This window comes from Schistocerca serialis, chromosome 7 (genome assembly GCF_023864345.2).
Source record: "Schistocerca serialis cubense isolate TAMUIC-IGC-003099 chromosome 7, iqSchSeri2.2, whole genome shotgun sequence".
Lineage (NCBI taxonomy): Eukaryota > Metazoa > Arthropoda > Insecta > Orthoptera > Acrididae > Schistocerca > Schistocerca serialis.
This window is the reverse complement of record NC_064644.1, coordinates 135,533,118-135,551,033: the sequence shown is the minus strand read 5'-3', so window position 1 is coordinate 135,551,033 and position 17,916 is coordinate 135,533,118. Positions and strand designations below refer to the sequence as shown.

The 17,916-nt window shown below is 44.0% G+C and overlaps 1 protein-coding gene across 1 annotated transcript in view; it reads left to right on the top strand.

The window, feature by feature from the left end:
* The window catches only part of LOC126412579 (calcium/calmodulin-dependent protein kinase type IV-like), a 586,558-nt gene that overhangs the window by 358,813 nt on the left and 209,829 nt on the right, over window positions 1–17,916 (top strand). The window contains exon 3 of the mRNA XM_050082230.1: window positions 16,783–16,855. Within this exon, the coding sequence (XP_049938187.1) occupies window positions 16,783–16,855 (73 nt within the window). The remainder of the gene's footprint in view (window positions 1–16,782; window positions 16,856–17,916) is intronic.

The window sequence follows — 17,916 nt, the reverse complement described above, 5'->3', positions numbered from 1 at the left end:
GGTCTGCCGAGCGCTATTGGCAAGCGTGTTGCACTCAGCCCTTGTGAGGCAAACTGAGAAACTACTTGATTGAGAAGTAGCGGCTCCGGTCTCGGAGACTGACATATGGCCGGGAGAGCGGTGTGCTGACCACATGCCCCTCCACATCCGCGCCAAGGGACGCTTATGAGCTGAGGATGACTCGGCGGCCGGTCGGTACCGCTGGACCTTAATGCCCTGTTCGGGAGGAGTTTAGTTTAGTTTTACTTAACTATATCTGATGGTAAGACAAAGATAATTACTTTCAAAGGAAAGAATCCAGTCACATCGAAAATAATAATAAGGGAAAAAAATTTAGAACCAATATCCCACATCATTTATCAAGGATGTGATATTTGTTTTAAGTATGACAAAGGCCTTGAGAAGAAGGTTATCTGCGGAACAAATGGAAGAACTTTAGGAAGAAGCACAAGAAAGGAAACACAAATGATATTTTGTAAAATTATGATGTAATGGTTCCGAATCATGAACAGTAACAAAAAAAGAAAAAGCACATATACAGGTAGCAGAGGCTAAGCAGGGGTAAGTTTATGAGATATTTAATAAATTGTATAAAATGGGGAATGATACGATAAGATCAGATTTAAAAATATTTTCAGTTGTCGGGAACGTAGAAGAGAACAGAATGAAATGGAAGGATCATGTCGATAGAATGATAGAAAATAAATTGCCAGAAAATGCAATGAATTATCAGCCGACTGGAAAAAGAGGACTAGGAAAACATCATAAGAGATGAGAGATGGACAGATGGATGATAGAGACAGGAACACATAGCTGCAACACCTAATCCTTGGAAGGAGATGATAATGAATAAGAACTCCTTACTCCAAATGTTAAGAGAAAGGGGGGAGGGAGGGAGGGTAGTGCCTCCTCTTGATCTCTCCCCCACCAAACTCCCCTAAAATGGGGAAAGGAATAGTTATTAGATTGTTAAAGGGAAATTCGGAGTCGGAGCATGCTTCCTGGTACTTTCAACCAAGATGCAAGTTTGTTCCACGTATGCCTATCACATGACAGTCAACACTTATTGTTAACTACGATGCCCTAACCAAACCAGGTAGCTTGCAAAGTACGTTTAGCTCATGTACAGCATCAAGAAATACTTGGAAAATAATTTCCATTTTATCGTCAAGTACACAAAAATTTGATCCTGATATCCTCAAGGTAACTGTCAATTATAAGCACGGATAGCCGGAGAAATTATTTTAATGTTAACTTAAAACTCGCTGTATTTATGTTTTTTACGTGCGGTCTTGTCACGTTCTGAGAGGGAGCTGAAAACTGGACAATTACGTGCGGCTGCGGATCTGAGTGGGAAACTCGTTGCCATCAACATCCTGCTAAAGACCAGAACAAGGAAGACAGCAAGCAACTACTGATGGATTTTGTAAGATAAGGAGCTCTGCAGGCTACATCCGAGGGGTGGAAGTAAAGTGCGCGAAGAGGGATGGAAGTAAAATGCGCGAAGGTGGTTAAGTGGTACAGAATGACTATATGAGGCGATCTACCGAACTGCAATTACCATTTACTCCTACTGCAGCATATACAGTGACACATTAGTCGCAATCGCAGACTCTAAAGACTATCGAAGACTCTACCCGCTGGGTCGCTGCAGCGCCCGGTATAAGAACCTTCTGGTGACGTGCGCTTCCTGCGTCACGTCCCAGAGTCCAAAGTTGTTTCTACTCGAGAAAGCTCCACTGCAGTCTCCAGCCAAGTGTATGTAGTCCATTTACAGCAAGTTGCACTTTGAGTGCGTGGTGCGTGATTTGCACTATTTGTTGTCTCTCGTGTTATATACTCGGTGGCTACTGGCGTCCAGCAAGCACTCCGTACGTGGCGTAAGACTAATAGATAGACAGAAGAAAATCGCAGCACCAAGAAAAAGTCATGCGACATAAACAAAAGTTGATAGGCATGTATCTACATCTGAAAGATGGTGTGTGTTCAAAATTCTAGCCAGTCGCATACGAGTGGCACTAGTAGTGCCTTTATGAGGATGCAATCAATTTCATTTTAAATACTCATTGTAACGGTCGTGAGCATTAGTTACCTTCGGGATTGGACGTGGTGAGTTGATGTTGGTCAAAAATACCTTTAAGACGACAAAGACTCCATTATCAACACCTCACTGAGTTCGAACGAGTTCGTGTTATAGGGCTACGAAAAGCTGGATGTTCCTTCCACGATGTTGCAGAAAACCTTGGCAGGAAAGAAGCCACTGTACGTGCACGATTGCTGGCAGCGGTGGTCACGAGAATGTACAATCGCAAAAAGACTGGACTCTGACAACCATGTGGCACTACCGAGAGGGACGGCCATCGTGTTCGGCGTGAGGCTCTGGCGCATCGTACTGCATCTGCAGAAGTAGTTTCAGCAGCAGCTGGCACCACAGTGATACAACGAACTCTACAAACGGATTACTTCAAGGACATCTCCGAGCCAGACGCGCTGTAGCGTGCAATCTACTGACCCAAAACCTCCGGCATTTTTAGCTTGAGCTGTGTCACGTGAGAGCTCATTTGAGTGCCAGGGTGGAGGTCTGTTGTGTTTTCAGTGACAGACGCGTCTTGCCTAGAAGGAGACCTCGTCCAATAAACCCGTCTGCGTGCTAAACACACTGGACCTACATCTATAGTTATGTTCTGGGGTGCGATCTCGTATGACAGCAGGAACACTTTCGTGGTTATCCCACATACTCTGTCTCAAATTTGAAAGTCAGTATGGTGATTCGACCTGTTGTGCTGCCACTCATAAAAATCACTGCAGGGAGTGTTTTCGAATAGGATAACGCTCGCCCACATACCGCTGTTGTAACCCAACATGCTCTGCATAATGTCGACATGTTGCCTCGGTCTGCTCGATAACCAGATCAGTATCGAGTCGAGCACATATGGGACGCTTTCGAACAACTTCAGCGTCATTCACAAACGGCATTAACCGTCCCTGTACTGACCGACCAGGTGCAACAGGCATGGAACTCCATCACACAAACTGACACATGGCACCTACACATCACAATGCATGCACGTCTGCATGCTTGCATTCAACGTTCTAGCGGCTACACCCGTTATTAATGTACCAACATTTCAAATTTGCAATGGCTGATCTCGCGTTTACAGTAACCTTTGATATTTCATTGTTGACCACTCAAAAATGTTATCTAGACAAATGATTCCCGAAATTTGATTACACTAATTATTTTTTGATGTTGCGATTTTTTTCCGTCAGTGTGTAAGCGTCACATCCTCTCGCGAGGCGACATTAGTATGAGACTACAGTTTATCTAAAAAAAATGTGGAAAAACATTCTTCAGTCAAAAACCCTTCCAGTACTCTGGACACATCCATTGTCTCTAACTAAGCTTTCTGCTCCGCCGGGCCGGCCAGTGTGGCCGAGTGGTTCTAGGCGCTTCAGTCTGGTACCGCGCGACCGCTACGGTCGCAGGTTCGAATCCTGCCTCGGGCAGGGATGTGTGTGATGTCCTTAGATTAGTTATGTTTAAGTAGTTCTACGTTCTAGGGGACTGATGACCTCAGATGTTAAGTCCCCTAGTGCTCAGAGCCATTTGAACCATTTTTTGCCCCGCCCGCGCCACTGAGTACATGTAGCATTCTGTAGTACGCTTAAACTTCAGTGCTTGGCTTAAATTCTGACAAAATACTCTCAAGCCTTGTTTCCCTCTCTTGTTCACTGTACGCGACAGTCTGTCGAGATGCAAAATTTGAACTTCGTACTAACTCCTCTCAGATCCAGTCATATTTAGGCTCTCCCGAAGCGCTAAATGACTAGCATTCCCAATCAGTAACAATGGACATCCCGTAGAGTTTATTTTTTTTCCACACTGTCAGAGCTGTAACTACGGTTGGCATTCTTTTAGGCGGGGGGCAGAAACCTTTACCAGATGAAACAGTACTTTTTGAAAAATGATTTCAGTTTCAGGAGAATCCACGTAATTAAAACAAACCAATATTATACTTCTTAAACACTGTACTTTATCACTTCTCACGGGACACGTAATGAATGCAAAAGAAGATTTAATTTAGTTGTTTCAGTCCTTGTGTAACAACAGAAGAATACAGGATGACGTAGACAGAATTTCTATTTTTTGTGATAAATAGCAGCTTGCTCTAAATTCAAGAAAGAGAAGTGTAAGTTAATGAAGATTAGTAAGAAAAACAATCCTGTAATTTTCGAATAAAACATTAGTTTTGTAATGTACCTTTACAAAGCGATATGAAATGAAACGAGTATGTAAGGACATTAATAGGGACGGTCATCTCCGGTTTATTGGGAGAGTTTTAGGAAAGTGTAAGTCATCTACAAACCAAACCCCGTGTAGAACACTTTTGCAACCCATTCTTGAGTACCGTTCGAATGTTTGGGATCCCCACCATGATGGATTAAAGGAAGACATCGAAGCAATTCAGAAGTATGCTGTTAGATTTGTTATCAGTAAATTCAGTCAACACGTGAGTGTTTCGGAGATGCTTCTTGAACTCAAATGAGAGTTCTTGGAGGGAAGACGACGTTCTTTTCGCGAAACCTCTTGAGAAAATTTGGAGAATATGTATCTGCCGCTGACTGCAAAACGATTCCTCTGCCGCCAACGTGTATTTCGCATAAGGACCGCAAAGACAAGTTAAGAAAAATTGGGGATCTTACAAAGGCATGTGTACGACGGTCAGTAACACTCTGAAAATTTATAAGGATGTTGCACCGTAGGTTGTGATAAAAAATAATTCATAATAAACAATTCGATACCTTGCGCCGTTTCCGAGTTAATTAGCAATGAAGTTAACCACCAGGTCATTCTGCGCGCAAATTGAAGCGGCCTGCCAGAGACGGTGTACTTCGTTTGATTTCCTTAAACCGAACAAGAGAGCGCTACAGAAATTAGATGTTCGACGGTAGTAAGGATAGAACGCGAGCCAAAGACTGAGCAGTCTCGTGTACTATCGTCTAAGCTTTGAGAACAATTGACGCTAATTGTGTCTGGCGGGCCGCTTGAATTTGCACACGCAATGGCCTGATTGGCTAACTTACATCTAATTAACTCCGATACGTAGCAAAGACTCATTTTTTTTACAATTATTTCTCAGCACAACCTACCCTGCAACACCTCACAAGACCTTTAGACTGTTTCTGATCACGCTGTACACAGTAATTTTTTCCTCAACCTGTTTGCGAGTGGAATAAGAAAGAAAATGACTAGCAATAGTACACGGTACCCTCCGCCATACATCTTATTGTGGCTTACAGAGTGTGTGTGTAGATGTAGATATAGATGCGGCCCGCTCCTATTACTTCTCCTGTACCAGTCTCTTCATTTCAGAACGAAAACTGCACTTCAGTTACTTTTTTTAAATATTCCAAATCTCTAACTTTCCCTACAATTTTTAGTCACTAGAGCTCACTCAAATACCATTCCTTGATGCATAGAAGTTATTCCTTGATATCTGAAGAGATATCCTGTTATCTTATCCCTTTTTATTGTCAATGTTTTCCGCATGTTCCTCTTCTCGTCGTTCCTGCGGAGCACCGCTTCATTTCCGATGTTATCAATTCACCTACTTTTCAGTAAACGTCTAAAGCACCATATCGTCTTTTCTGATTCTCCCACAGTCCCTGCTTCACTTGCTTATAGTGTGTGCTCCAAATGCACATTCTCAGAACTTTTTCCTCGAAGTGAAATCGATGTTTGCTATTAGTAACCTGCTTTTGTCCAAAAATCCCTGCATTTCCTGTGTTAGTCTCACCTTTAAGGCCTTCGTTATTTGTCCATTATATGTTGTGCTTCCAAGAGAGTAGAATTGCTTAACTTCGACTACTTCGTGTCCGTCATCTTGACATTAGGTTTATCGATAAACTCATTTGTACAACTCCTCAATATTTACATGTTTCTTTAGCTTGCTCTCAATCTGTCGTGTGCGCTTATTAGACTGTTCGTTCCAGTTAACATGCCCTGCAATTCTTTCTTACTTCTATCTGTGCTACTGTTAATGAAATAAATTAAGAAAACACATAAAAACACTGCAGCAATCGGTGCAACGTTTTTTGGTCAGCTTTTGTGCGTTACATACGCTGCTGGAAAAAAAGAACATGCTGAAAGACTGTGTTCAGTTGCACCAGGGTATAATATGGGCGTTCTGAGGGGTTGTAGTAGCAGTGATTCATCTGTCACGGTCAACGACGTTCAGATGGTGCTATAGAGACCTGTCCGTGCGCCCTCTGTTTTGACTATCCATGCAGTAGCTGGACTGAGTTTGGAGGTGAACAGTGTGTACAATATTCATTCTAGGGCATAATCATATCCCGCCGACGATTACGTACTCCATGTTGAACGACTTTAGTTATTTAAACATGGTCGCTGTACGAACCTGCGGGAGGCTGGTTGGATGGATCGACGGGATCATATGTGGCTCTGCCCATGCTGATACTGACGCTATGACACGCCAATCACGGCTACTCCGGTGTGGTGAAAGAGTCGACTAGAGAATACGTACGCGAGTGATGGACTTAAAGGTGTACGGCGTAGACAGGCAGAGGGGCCTATTCCAAAGTGTATTCGCCCACAACACACGTGTCCTGACCCAGTCTTCGTGGCGTAGCGAGCAATCAGTTAGAGCGCGCGGTCACGTCTGGTTTTCTTTCAGAAGGGTAAAGTAAATGTCCACTACATTGCACATGTTGTTATCCCCATGCTACGGTACGGCCATTTCTTCGACAGGAAGACGATGTGCTTTGCAGCGCGTCAGTGCACGACCACATACAGCTGCTATGACGTAACCTGCTCATCATGGTACAGAACTATTCTCTTGTCAGTAAGATCACCAGGTCTCTCACTAATTGAACACGTGTGGATGATAAAAAGGGAGTTCTCTCTTTATCTAGAGCCCGCAAGAACTATGGCCGAATTGCAACAAAAGGTGCAAGGTTCTTGAGACAACCTATCGCAGGCTGCCATTAAGCACCTTTACGAGCCTGGGGGGGGGGGGGGGGGGGGGGAGGGGGGCGTCATTGTGTATCGATGCTGCTGTTTGGTCTGACTTTGTTGTCATATACTACTAATAAACTACCTGTCACGTCGACTGTCGATAAAGTGGCCTTGTCCTTAAGGGTGTTGCATATTTTTTCCGGCAGCATATTAATAGGCAGAGAAGGAGTTGATTAGAAAGGAAAAGAAAGGAAATAAAAAGTGTGTTAGGAGTGATACAGAGGCAATTGGATCTGTTACTTTCGCCAACGTTTCACTTGGCTCGGCGATCAATTGTTTCTAGTCTGCCATTTGCGGCAGCCTGTTGTCATTTCGGGCTCCTTTGAAACGTACAGAGCAGAGAGCGGGCGTGCAGAAACAGAGGCGCGGATAGCAGGTGGCGCGTAGCGGGCCCACAATGGTGGGCCTCATTAGAGCGAGTGCCCGGGCCGTCTGCAGGGTCACGGGGCTGCGGCTCCCGCAGTAGGGTCCCCAGCGTCGCTGCTACTCGACATTAAGCTGGGGCCCGGATGCGGCGCTACCACTTATCGTGGTGTAGCTTGGCGATTCTCTCACATCTACCCAATAGTCTTCGGAAGACACCGGCAGCTCTCGCCATTACACTGTAACGGAAATCAACTGAAGAAAAAATAGCGAACACCTCCCAATCCGAATCGATATCGCAACACAAATAACGAGTTTGTAGAGGGCTCAGAAACATTTTGACGCTCACAACGCACCGGCCGGCGACGTGAACCGAATCCATTATTTTTGCGTGTTTAATTTTTTAATGAAACACTGCGCCTCCCATCGATATCCCTCACCGGTCCGCAACGTTGGGCAAGATCTCAGCTTCCTGCTCTTCCTTCTCTACCTGGAGCATCATTGGGATTCACTTCAGCAACCGCAAAACTCCAGTTTATCCATTATGCAGGAGACAATAAGGATTCTGAAAACAAGGATCTTTTGAAACCCATCCCGCTGTATTCGGCCTCGAAACTCGCCAGGAGAGACCGATATTTTTGCCGTGCTCCCTGTCTTGCGAAAGGCATTCGATACAGTTATATACTGCATCACGAACCCGCCAGGTTAGCCGAGAGCGCTAATGCGCTGCTCCCTGGACTCAAGTAGGCGCACTGGCCCCAGATCGAATCCGCCCGGCGGATTAACGACAAGGACCAGAGTCCTGGCCAGCCTAGATGTGGTTTTTAGGCGGTTTTCCACATCCCACCAGGTGAACGCCGGGCTAGTCCCCACGTCCCGACTCAGTTGCACAACTCGCATACATTTCAAACACGTTCACACTGTTTCATGATTTATACTAGACGCAGACAGCTGGGGCACACTAATTCTGTCACAGGGAAACGCTATTGAGAAAATTTAGAGAACAAACATTTTCTACACACTGCAGAACAATTCTACTGACCAATGTACATCTCGCGTAAGGGACACTATGTTAAGAGAAATCAAGGCTCGTACGAAAGCGTATAGCCGCTTTTCTCTCGCTCCATTCACGAGTGGAATAGGATTGGCTGTGGTGTAGGGCATCCTCTATCATGCAACGATGGTGCCTTGATGCGCATCTTTGTATAAAGAAAAAGAATTGTACTAGCATTTTTCGTGGACAGTGTAGAATATAGGGAAGAGGCAAAGCCAGAAAATGGTAGTGAAATGCTAAACTATTGCAGAAGATGGCCCTTATTTCAGGTTCACTTCAGGAAGGCATTAGACTCCGTCCCGCACTGCCGTTTAGTAAAAAAAAAAAGAGCTTATCGAGTATAGGACCAGATTTGCGACTGGTTTCAAGACTTCCTTGCAGATAGAACTCAACAAGTCGGTCTTAAACGAACAAATTCGACAGACGTAAAGGTAATTTTCGGAGTACCCCAAGAAGTGTCGTAGGGCCGTTACTGTTTACAATGTATATAAATTATCTAGTAGAAAACATCGGATGCTTTTTAAAACTGGTCGCAGATGATGTCGTCGATATGCAGAATGAATTGCAGAGGACTGATAAATAGTGCGGGCTCTGGCAGTTGGCATAATTAAATGTAACGTTTTGCGCATATATAGGAAAAGAAAGCCAGTACTGTACAACTATGAGAAATTACTGGAAGCGTAATATATCTAGAAGTAACTAATCAGACCGATCTCAAACAGCAGCAAAAGCTGATACCTGACTGAGTTTCATAGGAAGAATCTTCAGGAAATGGAATTTTTGTACAAAGGAAGTGCTTTATAAGGCGATTGTTCGACCGATTCTTGAGTATTGTTCATGAATATGGGATCCTTACCAGGTACGACCGACAAAAGATTGAGAATATCCAACGAAGAGCGGCACGTTTCGTTCAAGGGATTGTATAGTCGGCTCGAGAGTGTTATCGAAATGCTCAACAACCGCCATTGACAAGCATTACAAGAGAGGCATTTTGTATCACAGAGAGGCTTACTGTTGAAATTTGGAGAGACCACTTACCGGAAAGAATCGGACAACGTATACATATGTCTCACGTAATGACAATGCCGCGAAAATTCGAGAAATTAGAGCCAATACAGGAGCTTATCGACATTTATTCTTCCCACGCGCCATTCTCGAGTGGAAAAGAGTAGGGGATGCAGAAAATTAGGCGGAAACACGAATTATAATTTGCTTACACGATGGCCGAACAATAACTGGTAACTGACACGTCTATTAAATATGCGAATACATGTGTACGGAGCGATTTAAAGGGGATCAACACCTAAAAGAAATCGTAGGATCGACAGATGTCGGACAGCTTCAGTGGAAGAATTGTAGTCTGCCTACGATAGAGATGTTCGGCCGATACGTGAGTATTGCATCTCCGTCCTGAACTTACCAGAGGGGACTGATAGAGAAAGTAAATGAGATGCAACGTTTAGTCACGTATTCGATAAACGATCACGAAAGCATTACGCAGATCCTCATCAAATCCAGTGGGGGACGCTACAGGAGAGGTATTGTGGTTATGGTGGGGTTCCGTATTAAAATTCCAAGAGCGTACGTAACTAAAAGAAGGTAAAATTAGAGAGACTCGAGCTAATATGGTGGCTCTGTCAACGGTTGTTCTTCCGCTCACCAGTCGTGACTAAAACACAAGAGGGGCGGAAAGTTAGAGTGATGCACCAAGTGCCCTCTGATACACACTGTAAAGTATGATTTTATTCATACTGGATGAGAGGTCGTGGTTGTAAATGTCAGTGTTAAAAAATATATCGGCTCAACCACTTGTTTATAGTGTAAAACACTAAGATTGACGCGTTTCGGAAGTCAAGCTTCCATCATCAGAATAATAAAAAGAACCTGTTAAAACTCGCTAAAATGGAACATTGCCCAGGCACAATAAAATTGATAATAAAATTAAAACATCGTGGCTACTTCCCTTGTTGCAGCCGTGTCTTCAAAAGGTGCATCTCCACATAGTCGTCAAAATATTTAAAAAAAACTCTAAAATGGTGTGGCCTATGGTGTTCAACATCTAACATCTGTAAATTATTTCTTAGTTTAAACCGCAGCGTATTATTGGTCTGAAAAGCTGTATCAACTTTAAAAGGTTTAAACCAAGAAATAATTTACAGCTGAAAAGGGATAAATATGAGAGAGCTGGGGTCTATAAAATTCAGTGCAACACATGCAAGGCAAGCTATGTAGGCCAAACTGGTAGGTCCTTTAAAGTACGTTACAAAGAACATAGCGATGCTTTCCGGCTTAATAATTTCGAAAAGTCAGCTGTAGCCACGCATATTTGGGAAACGGGACACCCCATGTTTGGAATAGATCAGGATCTCTTTATTTTAGATAGGTAGAACAAAGGTAAAAAGGTGGATGTACTAGAACAGCTGGAAATTACGATACATAGCGTGGATAATCAGAACACACTGAACAGCTAACTGGTGATACAAATAACTTTTTCAAGCATTTCACTGGTTTCTTTTAGTAATTACATTTTTAGCAATTGGCAGGATACCATCATTTCATGAGGTTCTTGTAACATGTATACGTAATCTGTTTGTATAGACATCTCTGTGATTTCCTTGTTTACTTGCGCGTGAGCTCACTCGCGTTTCAGTGTCATGTTTGGCTACGTGCTGTGTGGTATCAACGAAGACGCACGGGCGGTTACGACGATAGAGGAGAGAGCCATGTGGTTAGATGCTGAACACCATAGGCTACACCATTTTAGAGGGTTTTTTTATATTTTGACGACTATGTGGAGATGCACCTTGGAAGACACGGCTGCAACAAGGGAAGTAGCCACGATGTTTTAATTTTATTATCAATTTTATTGTGCCTGGTGCATGTTCAATTTTAGCGAGTTTAAACAGGTTCTTTTACTTTTCATTATTCTGATAATGGAAGCTTGACTTCCGAAACGCGTCAATCTTAGTGTTTTACACCATAAAGAAGTGGTTGAGCCGATATTTTTTTAACATTGACACTGTAAAGTGGCTTGCAGAGTATAGGTCCAGATATATTCACTGTTCTTCACGAGCTAGATAAGGTACCATAACGTATTAACTACTCGAAGAAAGATGGAATTACATAAACATTAACTACTCTGCGGAAATGTATGAAAGTGAGGGAGCATGTTGCCTGCTGTCTCGCAGTCGTGCACAGAAACCGGACATCGCATTGCATGAGGTCAGCGTGGCCACAGCGCCTAATGGGGCTGGCGCCACAAAACGCACAGGAAGAGACAATGTATCAATCAGACAATAAGCAGTTACGGTGAGCAATGGGAGCGCTCATCAGTATAACGTGGGCAGGTTACAACATCTGTTTGACTTCAGACAGGGAAAAAATCTTCGGGAAACTGGAAGGAGGACGAAGTGCGACGCGTGTAGTACATGCTCACAGCATGGTTTCACGTGGATGTGGTAATTCCGAATCATAGGCATTGCTGCCCGAAGAGCAACTACACCATCAGACGACTGCTGCAATGCGCAACAAGCAAGAAGGAGTCGACGTCAAACACATGGTGCAATAGCAACCAACATCTACCAGGACTCAGGACTGCAAGCCACGCAGTCACGTGCTCCACAGTAGGACAGCGACTGCATGTGGGAGGGGGGAGGGTGTTGGGGGGGTTGGGGGGATGATCTCTTTGCCGAGCGACCAGTACGATAGTCCGTTAAGCAGCCTCATACCTCATATCGTCATTACCGTTTACCTGCTGCCAAGAGCTTTGGATTGGACCAACGAGGGCCAGCCAGAGTGGCCGAGCGGTTCTAGGCGCTACAGTCTGGAACCGCGCGACCGCTACGGTCGCAGGTTCGAATCCTGCCTCGAGCATGGATGTGTGTGATGTCCTTAGGTTAGTTACGTTTAAGTAGTTCTAAGTTCTACGGGACTGATGACCTCCCATAGTGCTCAGAGCCATTTGAACCAACGAGGTCACGTTCTCTTCTCGGATGAGGTCAGATTCAGTCCGATTAGTGATTCTGGAAGTACTCTCATACGGAGAAAAGTGGAAACACGTGTTGTACCCAGTAATATTGTAGAACATCAACCTTTCGGTGAATATTGTACACTCACCGCTCAGCGTTATTGTGACGTTGTCACCCTTCCACATGTGCGTCTTTTCAGGAATGCATTAGGCCCTGACTTCATTTTTATGGATGACAGTGCTCGACAGCGTCGAGTTGCGCAGGTGGATGAGCTCTTGGAACGAGAGGATATTCGATGCATCGAGTGACCTGCCGAACCACCCTCGCCGCTCTCCCTTCTCCGGCTTAAACCCCAATCAGCACTTGTTAGATGCGTCCCGCAAGTACTGCAGCACGTCCACATGTACCAGCGACCATCCACAAGTTATTGACTCCGATGGCCAGCATGGGGGCACGTTGTAGAGCATAAGGTGCCGTCTGCAACGATCACACACCCTGTCAAGGACCATGTCCCACCTTTTGTCATGTCCTGAGGATCGTTGTAAATCGCAGTGACTTTAGTGTAATCGTTGTCGTTCCTGTTCGTCTCATTGAATATTTCTTGCAGTTATTATACTGTAGCAGTTCTTTCTATATTTTGTCCGTGTTTCATCGAGCTACGTTACTTGCCAGTGAAACATCGTGCAACAATTACGTTCGTCCTTAAGTTTTGCACACCAGAGTAGTTGTCTATCCATTAATCGCTAGTAAAGGTGTCCTACATCGCCGTTTTACTCATATTCTACATTCCCTGCCCCTCCGACCCTTGTCCACCCTTTCGCCTCTGAATTTCAGCCTCATAAAACCGACCAATAACGATATCAGAAGCCCCGCATAAGCATTTCGAGCAACTTACAGATGTCAGCCATAATTGGCCATTGAAATAAGTCAAAGACGAAAGTTGAAATTAGTACCAGACCGGGACTAGATCCCGGATATCACGCATTAAGTGAGCAGTGCCCTTAAATGCTTCAGCTATCTGAGCAAGCTTTCCGTCTGACCCAAATTCTCAACTTATCCCACACTCCGAAGCAGCCTCCCTGTCCATGTACCTCGTTTGCTCGCAGCGTTTCCTATATTCCCGCAAGAGGGTCGGACCCCGTTGTGCATCCGCACGAAGCATGTCATATAAGTGAAGCTTGCAAACGTATCATACATGTGTTGTGTCTGTTCTCTCCGACATTAGCCGCAATTGGGCATTTAAATAATTAGATATCTGAAAGAACAGACACCACACATTTATACCCTACATGAACGGTCATGAGATAAGGACTGTAGGAACCGCCAGTGGTTTCTGACGCTGCTGTACTCTACAGGACAGTAATGGATCGTAACGAAATGTAAAACGATTTATGGGACTTAACATCTGAGGTCATCAGTCCCCTAGAATTTAGAACTATGTAAACCTAACTAACCTAAGGACTTTACACACATCTATGCCCGAGGCAGGATTCGAACCCGCGACCATAGACGTCGCGCGGTTCCGGACTGAAGCGCCTAGAACCGCTCGGCCACAACGGCCGGCGCCGATTTTACAAAGAGCATTCTACCGCACTGGTCCCTTACCTAGCTTGCACTTATCATGAATCTCTCGCCCAGTGCAAAGTCCCAAGCGACTGAAAAAAAGCTCAGGTGACTCCAGTATGTAAGAAAGGTAAAAGAACGGACCCGCAGAATTACAGACTAACTTGCCTAACTTCTGTTTGCTGCAGATATCTTGATCATATTCTCAGTTCGAACACAATAAACTTTCTTGAAACAGAAGCTTATGTGTGCGAATCAGCATAGTTTTAGAAAGCGTCGATCTAGAGCTATGGATGAAGGGCAACAGGCAGATTCCATATATCTAGATTTCCGGAAAGCATTTGACACGGCACCCCATTGCAGGCTATTAACGAAGGTACGAGCATATGAAATAAGTTCACAGATATGTCAGTGGCTCGAAGACTTCTTAAGTAATAGTGCCCAGTTGTTCGCGACGGGGAGTGTTCATTAGACAAGGGTATCGTCAGGAGCGCCCCAGGGAAGTTTGATAGGATCGGTGTTGTTCTCTATAAATGATTTGGCTGACAGGGTGGACAGCAATCTATGGTTGTTTGCTGATGATGTCGTGGTGTTGGCTCTGAGCACTATGGGACTTAACATCTGTGGTCATCAGTCCCCTAGAACTTAGAACTACTTAAACCTAACTAACCTATGGACATCACACACATCCATGCCCGAGGCAGGATTCGAACCTGCGACCGTAGCAGTCGCGCGGTTCCGGACTGAGCGCCTAGAACCGCTAGACCATTGATGTCGTGATGTACCGTAAGGTGTCGATGTTGAATGACTGTAAGAACATACAAGATGACTTAGACTAAATTTCCAGTTGGTGTGCTGAATGGCAACGTCCTCAATGTGGAAAAATGTGAGTTAACGCGGATGAGTAGGAAGATCAAACCTGTAATGTTCAGATACAGTATTACAAGTGTCCAGAAAGACAGAGTCAAGTCGTTTAAAAATCTGGGCATACTGTTGAAAAGCAATGTGAGGTGGAACGAGCATATGAGAATTGTGGTAGGAAAGGCGAAAGGTCGACTTCGGTTTATTTGGAGAATTTTAGGGAAGATTGCCCGCATCTCGTGGTCGTGCGGTAGCGTTCTCGCTTCCCACGCCCGGATTCCCGGGTTCGATTCCCGGCGGGGTCAGGGATTTTCTCTGCCTCGTGATGGCTGGGTGTTGTGTGATGTTCTTAGGTTAGTTAGGTTTAAGTAGTTCTAAGTTCTAGTGGACTGATGACCATAGATGTTAAGTTCCATAGTGCTCAGAGCCATTTTTTAGGGAAGATTGGTTCACCTGTAAAGGAGACCGCGTATAAGGCGCTGGTGCAATCTGTTATTGAGTTCTGGGATCCATACCAGGTCGGATTGAAGGAATACATCGAAACAACTAAGAGGCGGGTTGCTAGATTTGTTACCGGTAGGTTCGAACAACACGTAAAGTGTTATGGAGATGCTCTGGTAACTCAAATGGGAATCCATGGAGGGAAGACGTCGTTCTTTCCGAGAAACACTATTGAGAAAATTTAGAGAACCGGCATTTGAAGCTGACTTCCGAACGATTCTGCTGCCGCCAACATACATTGCACGTAAGGACCTTGAAGATAAGACACGATAAGATAAGACACGATAACTCACGAATGATTTCTGCTGCTGATTCAAGAGTGATTCCTGGTGTTGAGTTCATGCGATGCAAGAGTGATTCCTGCTGGTGATTTCATGCGACATTTTTCAGCAATCATCCACCGCTGTGCTCGACGTTTCCTTTCAGCCAGTACTCAAGGTTTTCCTGGTCTTTGTTTAGTTGTGGTTGTCCGTACGCGTTTCCAGCTTACAATCACATCATTATTCGAACTGGGCACCTTTAGAAAGGTGGAAACGTCCGTGATAGATTTGTTACTCATGTAACATTCGTTGCCTAATCCAGTATCAAATTCATTGAGCTCTGCTGACCAACCAATTCTGCTGTTTCTGCTACTCTGCTGACTACAAAATAATCCCCGCTTCATTTTATACTAGCAAATCCACCTCTTGTAATGTCTGGTGGTCAGCCTCGCATTGTGCAGGTGTTGCCGGATTCTTTTAATCAGAGTTGAGTAACATAACACTGAATAATCCTGATTATTTGCAGGTGATACGCTGAAACAAAAGCCACATAAACATACATACCATACTAAAGTATATATTTGCTCTGTTAATGTTTCTCTGTCAGTAATTTTGTAAATGTAAATATCAAAATCCAGTACTACATTCATAATAATGCAAAATTACTTTATGAAACACTCCCCTGTTGAAAAGGGAGAATGTGGGTTTAGTCAAGGCAAAACCGTATTTGCACAATTAAATATGCAAAGTTCTCGTTAAGAATTCCGGCCAAGCACACATTAGGTTTGAATTTAAAACGTTGCTGACAGTCAGCATTCTCTTAGCTGGAGATGTTTAGTTCTGTGGTTGCTCGTGTTGCCTTCGAAGAGGAGTAGCATTCGTTACGACACCTTCACCATTCTTGTCAACAGACACACACACACACACACACACACACACACACACACACAAAGTCAACGGTGCGCTTTGTAAACTCAGTGGAGCGTTGATGGAGTGTTCTTAGATAGCAGGAGCGTTAGGTCTTTCTGCGACTTAACAACGGCTCTAGTTAATTACATGTGAAGTCTAAGAAACAGTGGTTATAGCACCAGACTGCCAGAACAAAGGAAGAGCGCAAAGTACGCTGCAGCACGAAATCGCAGCTGCAGACTGAAATCCATTATCTCTCTGTTGCAGGGGGGCGTCGTCCACAGTGTACAAGTGCTTGTACAAGGGCAAGAAGGAGTACGCCTGCAAGGTCATCAACAAGGTCAGTGCTAAACTACCCAAGCATCAGCTTACATTCCTTAGCGCATAATTGTAGTAACACAAGTTTCAAAAGACTTGGTCTCTTGTCAATTAAAGTCATTACGGTTAAGCGTTAAATACGAGGGATATTGGAAAAGAAACTTCAGTTGTCTAACACGGGAAGTAGAGGACGGAACGCAATCGTCACTACACTAACATTCGCATTAGGGCAGTGTGTTTTGTGTAGGGACAGTGAGAAAATAACACCGCCTATTTAGCCTACGGTAACCGTTCAAAGCAAGTACTGGAACTGACATTTGCGCCAAATGTGATATCCGTAGTAATCTTTTTAGAGGCAACGAATTTAAAACGTGCTGACATTCGTCCCAAAATTTGAGCTGTATAGTGTATACGGAAACAATGTCATAAGTAAAGAGATATAGTGCGTCAGCATGCTGTATGTTTAAGAGTGGTTCGTCGAATGTCAACGATGCTGATAGAAGTGGCCATCCGTCTGTAGCTAGCAGCAAACTTGTACGGAAAATTAACGAAAATATTCGCGAAAACTACTGTCTCAACTGTCGGACACGTTTCTTCAAATTTCTCGAACTTTTCTGAATAGATCGTATCTACACAATTACTCATTTCAAAAATTCCTTCCCGAGGGACACAAAATTCAAGGTCTGACAGCTTGCTTGGATTTTCTTTGTTAGGATGCGAAAGTGGAAGACCTATCGAACGTAATCACGACTAGTGACGAATAAGTGAGCAACAGTCTCGTTTCTATTGGAACAGTTACAAGTTTTTTAGCTTTTTGAGAGGCAATTCTGGACACCTATTTGTCCCAGATTTAACAACTATGAAACGATCTATCTCGAGTTAGATATTTATTTCATCTGTATACGTACACTGTATAATTAGTTTTAGTTACGTTGGTGAAACTGTTTGACAAAGTGATCCAAAACACCTTGCTATAGAAACTACTAAAGCAATGTTAATGGCTAGAGTGAGTTATGACGAAACTTGTGTTGAATTTTTTCATGTGCAGGCTGAAGACAATCCAGAGCACTGGTAAATACAGTT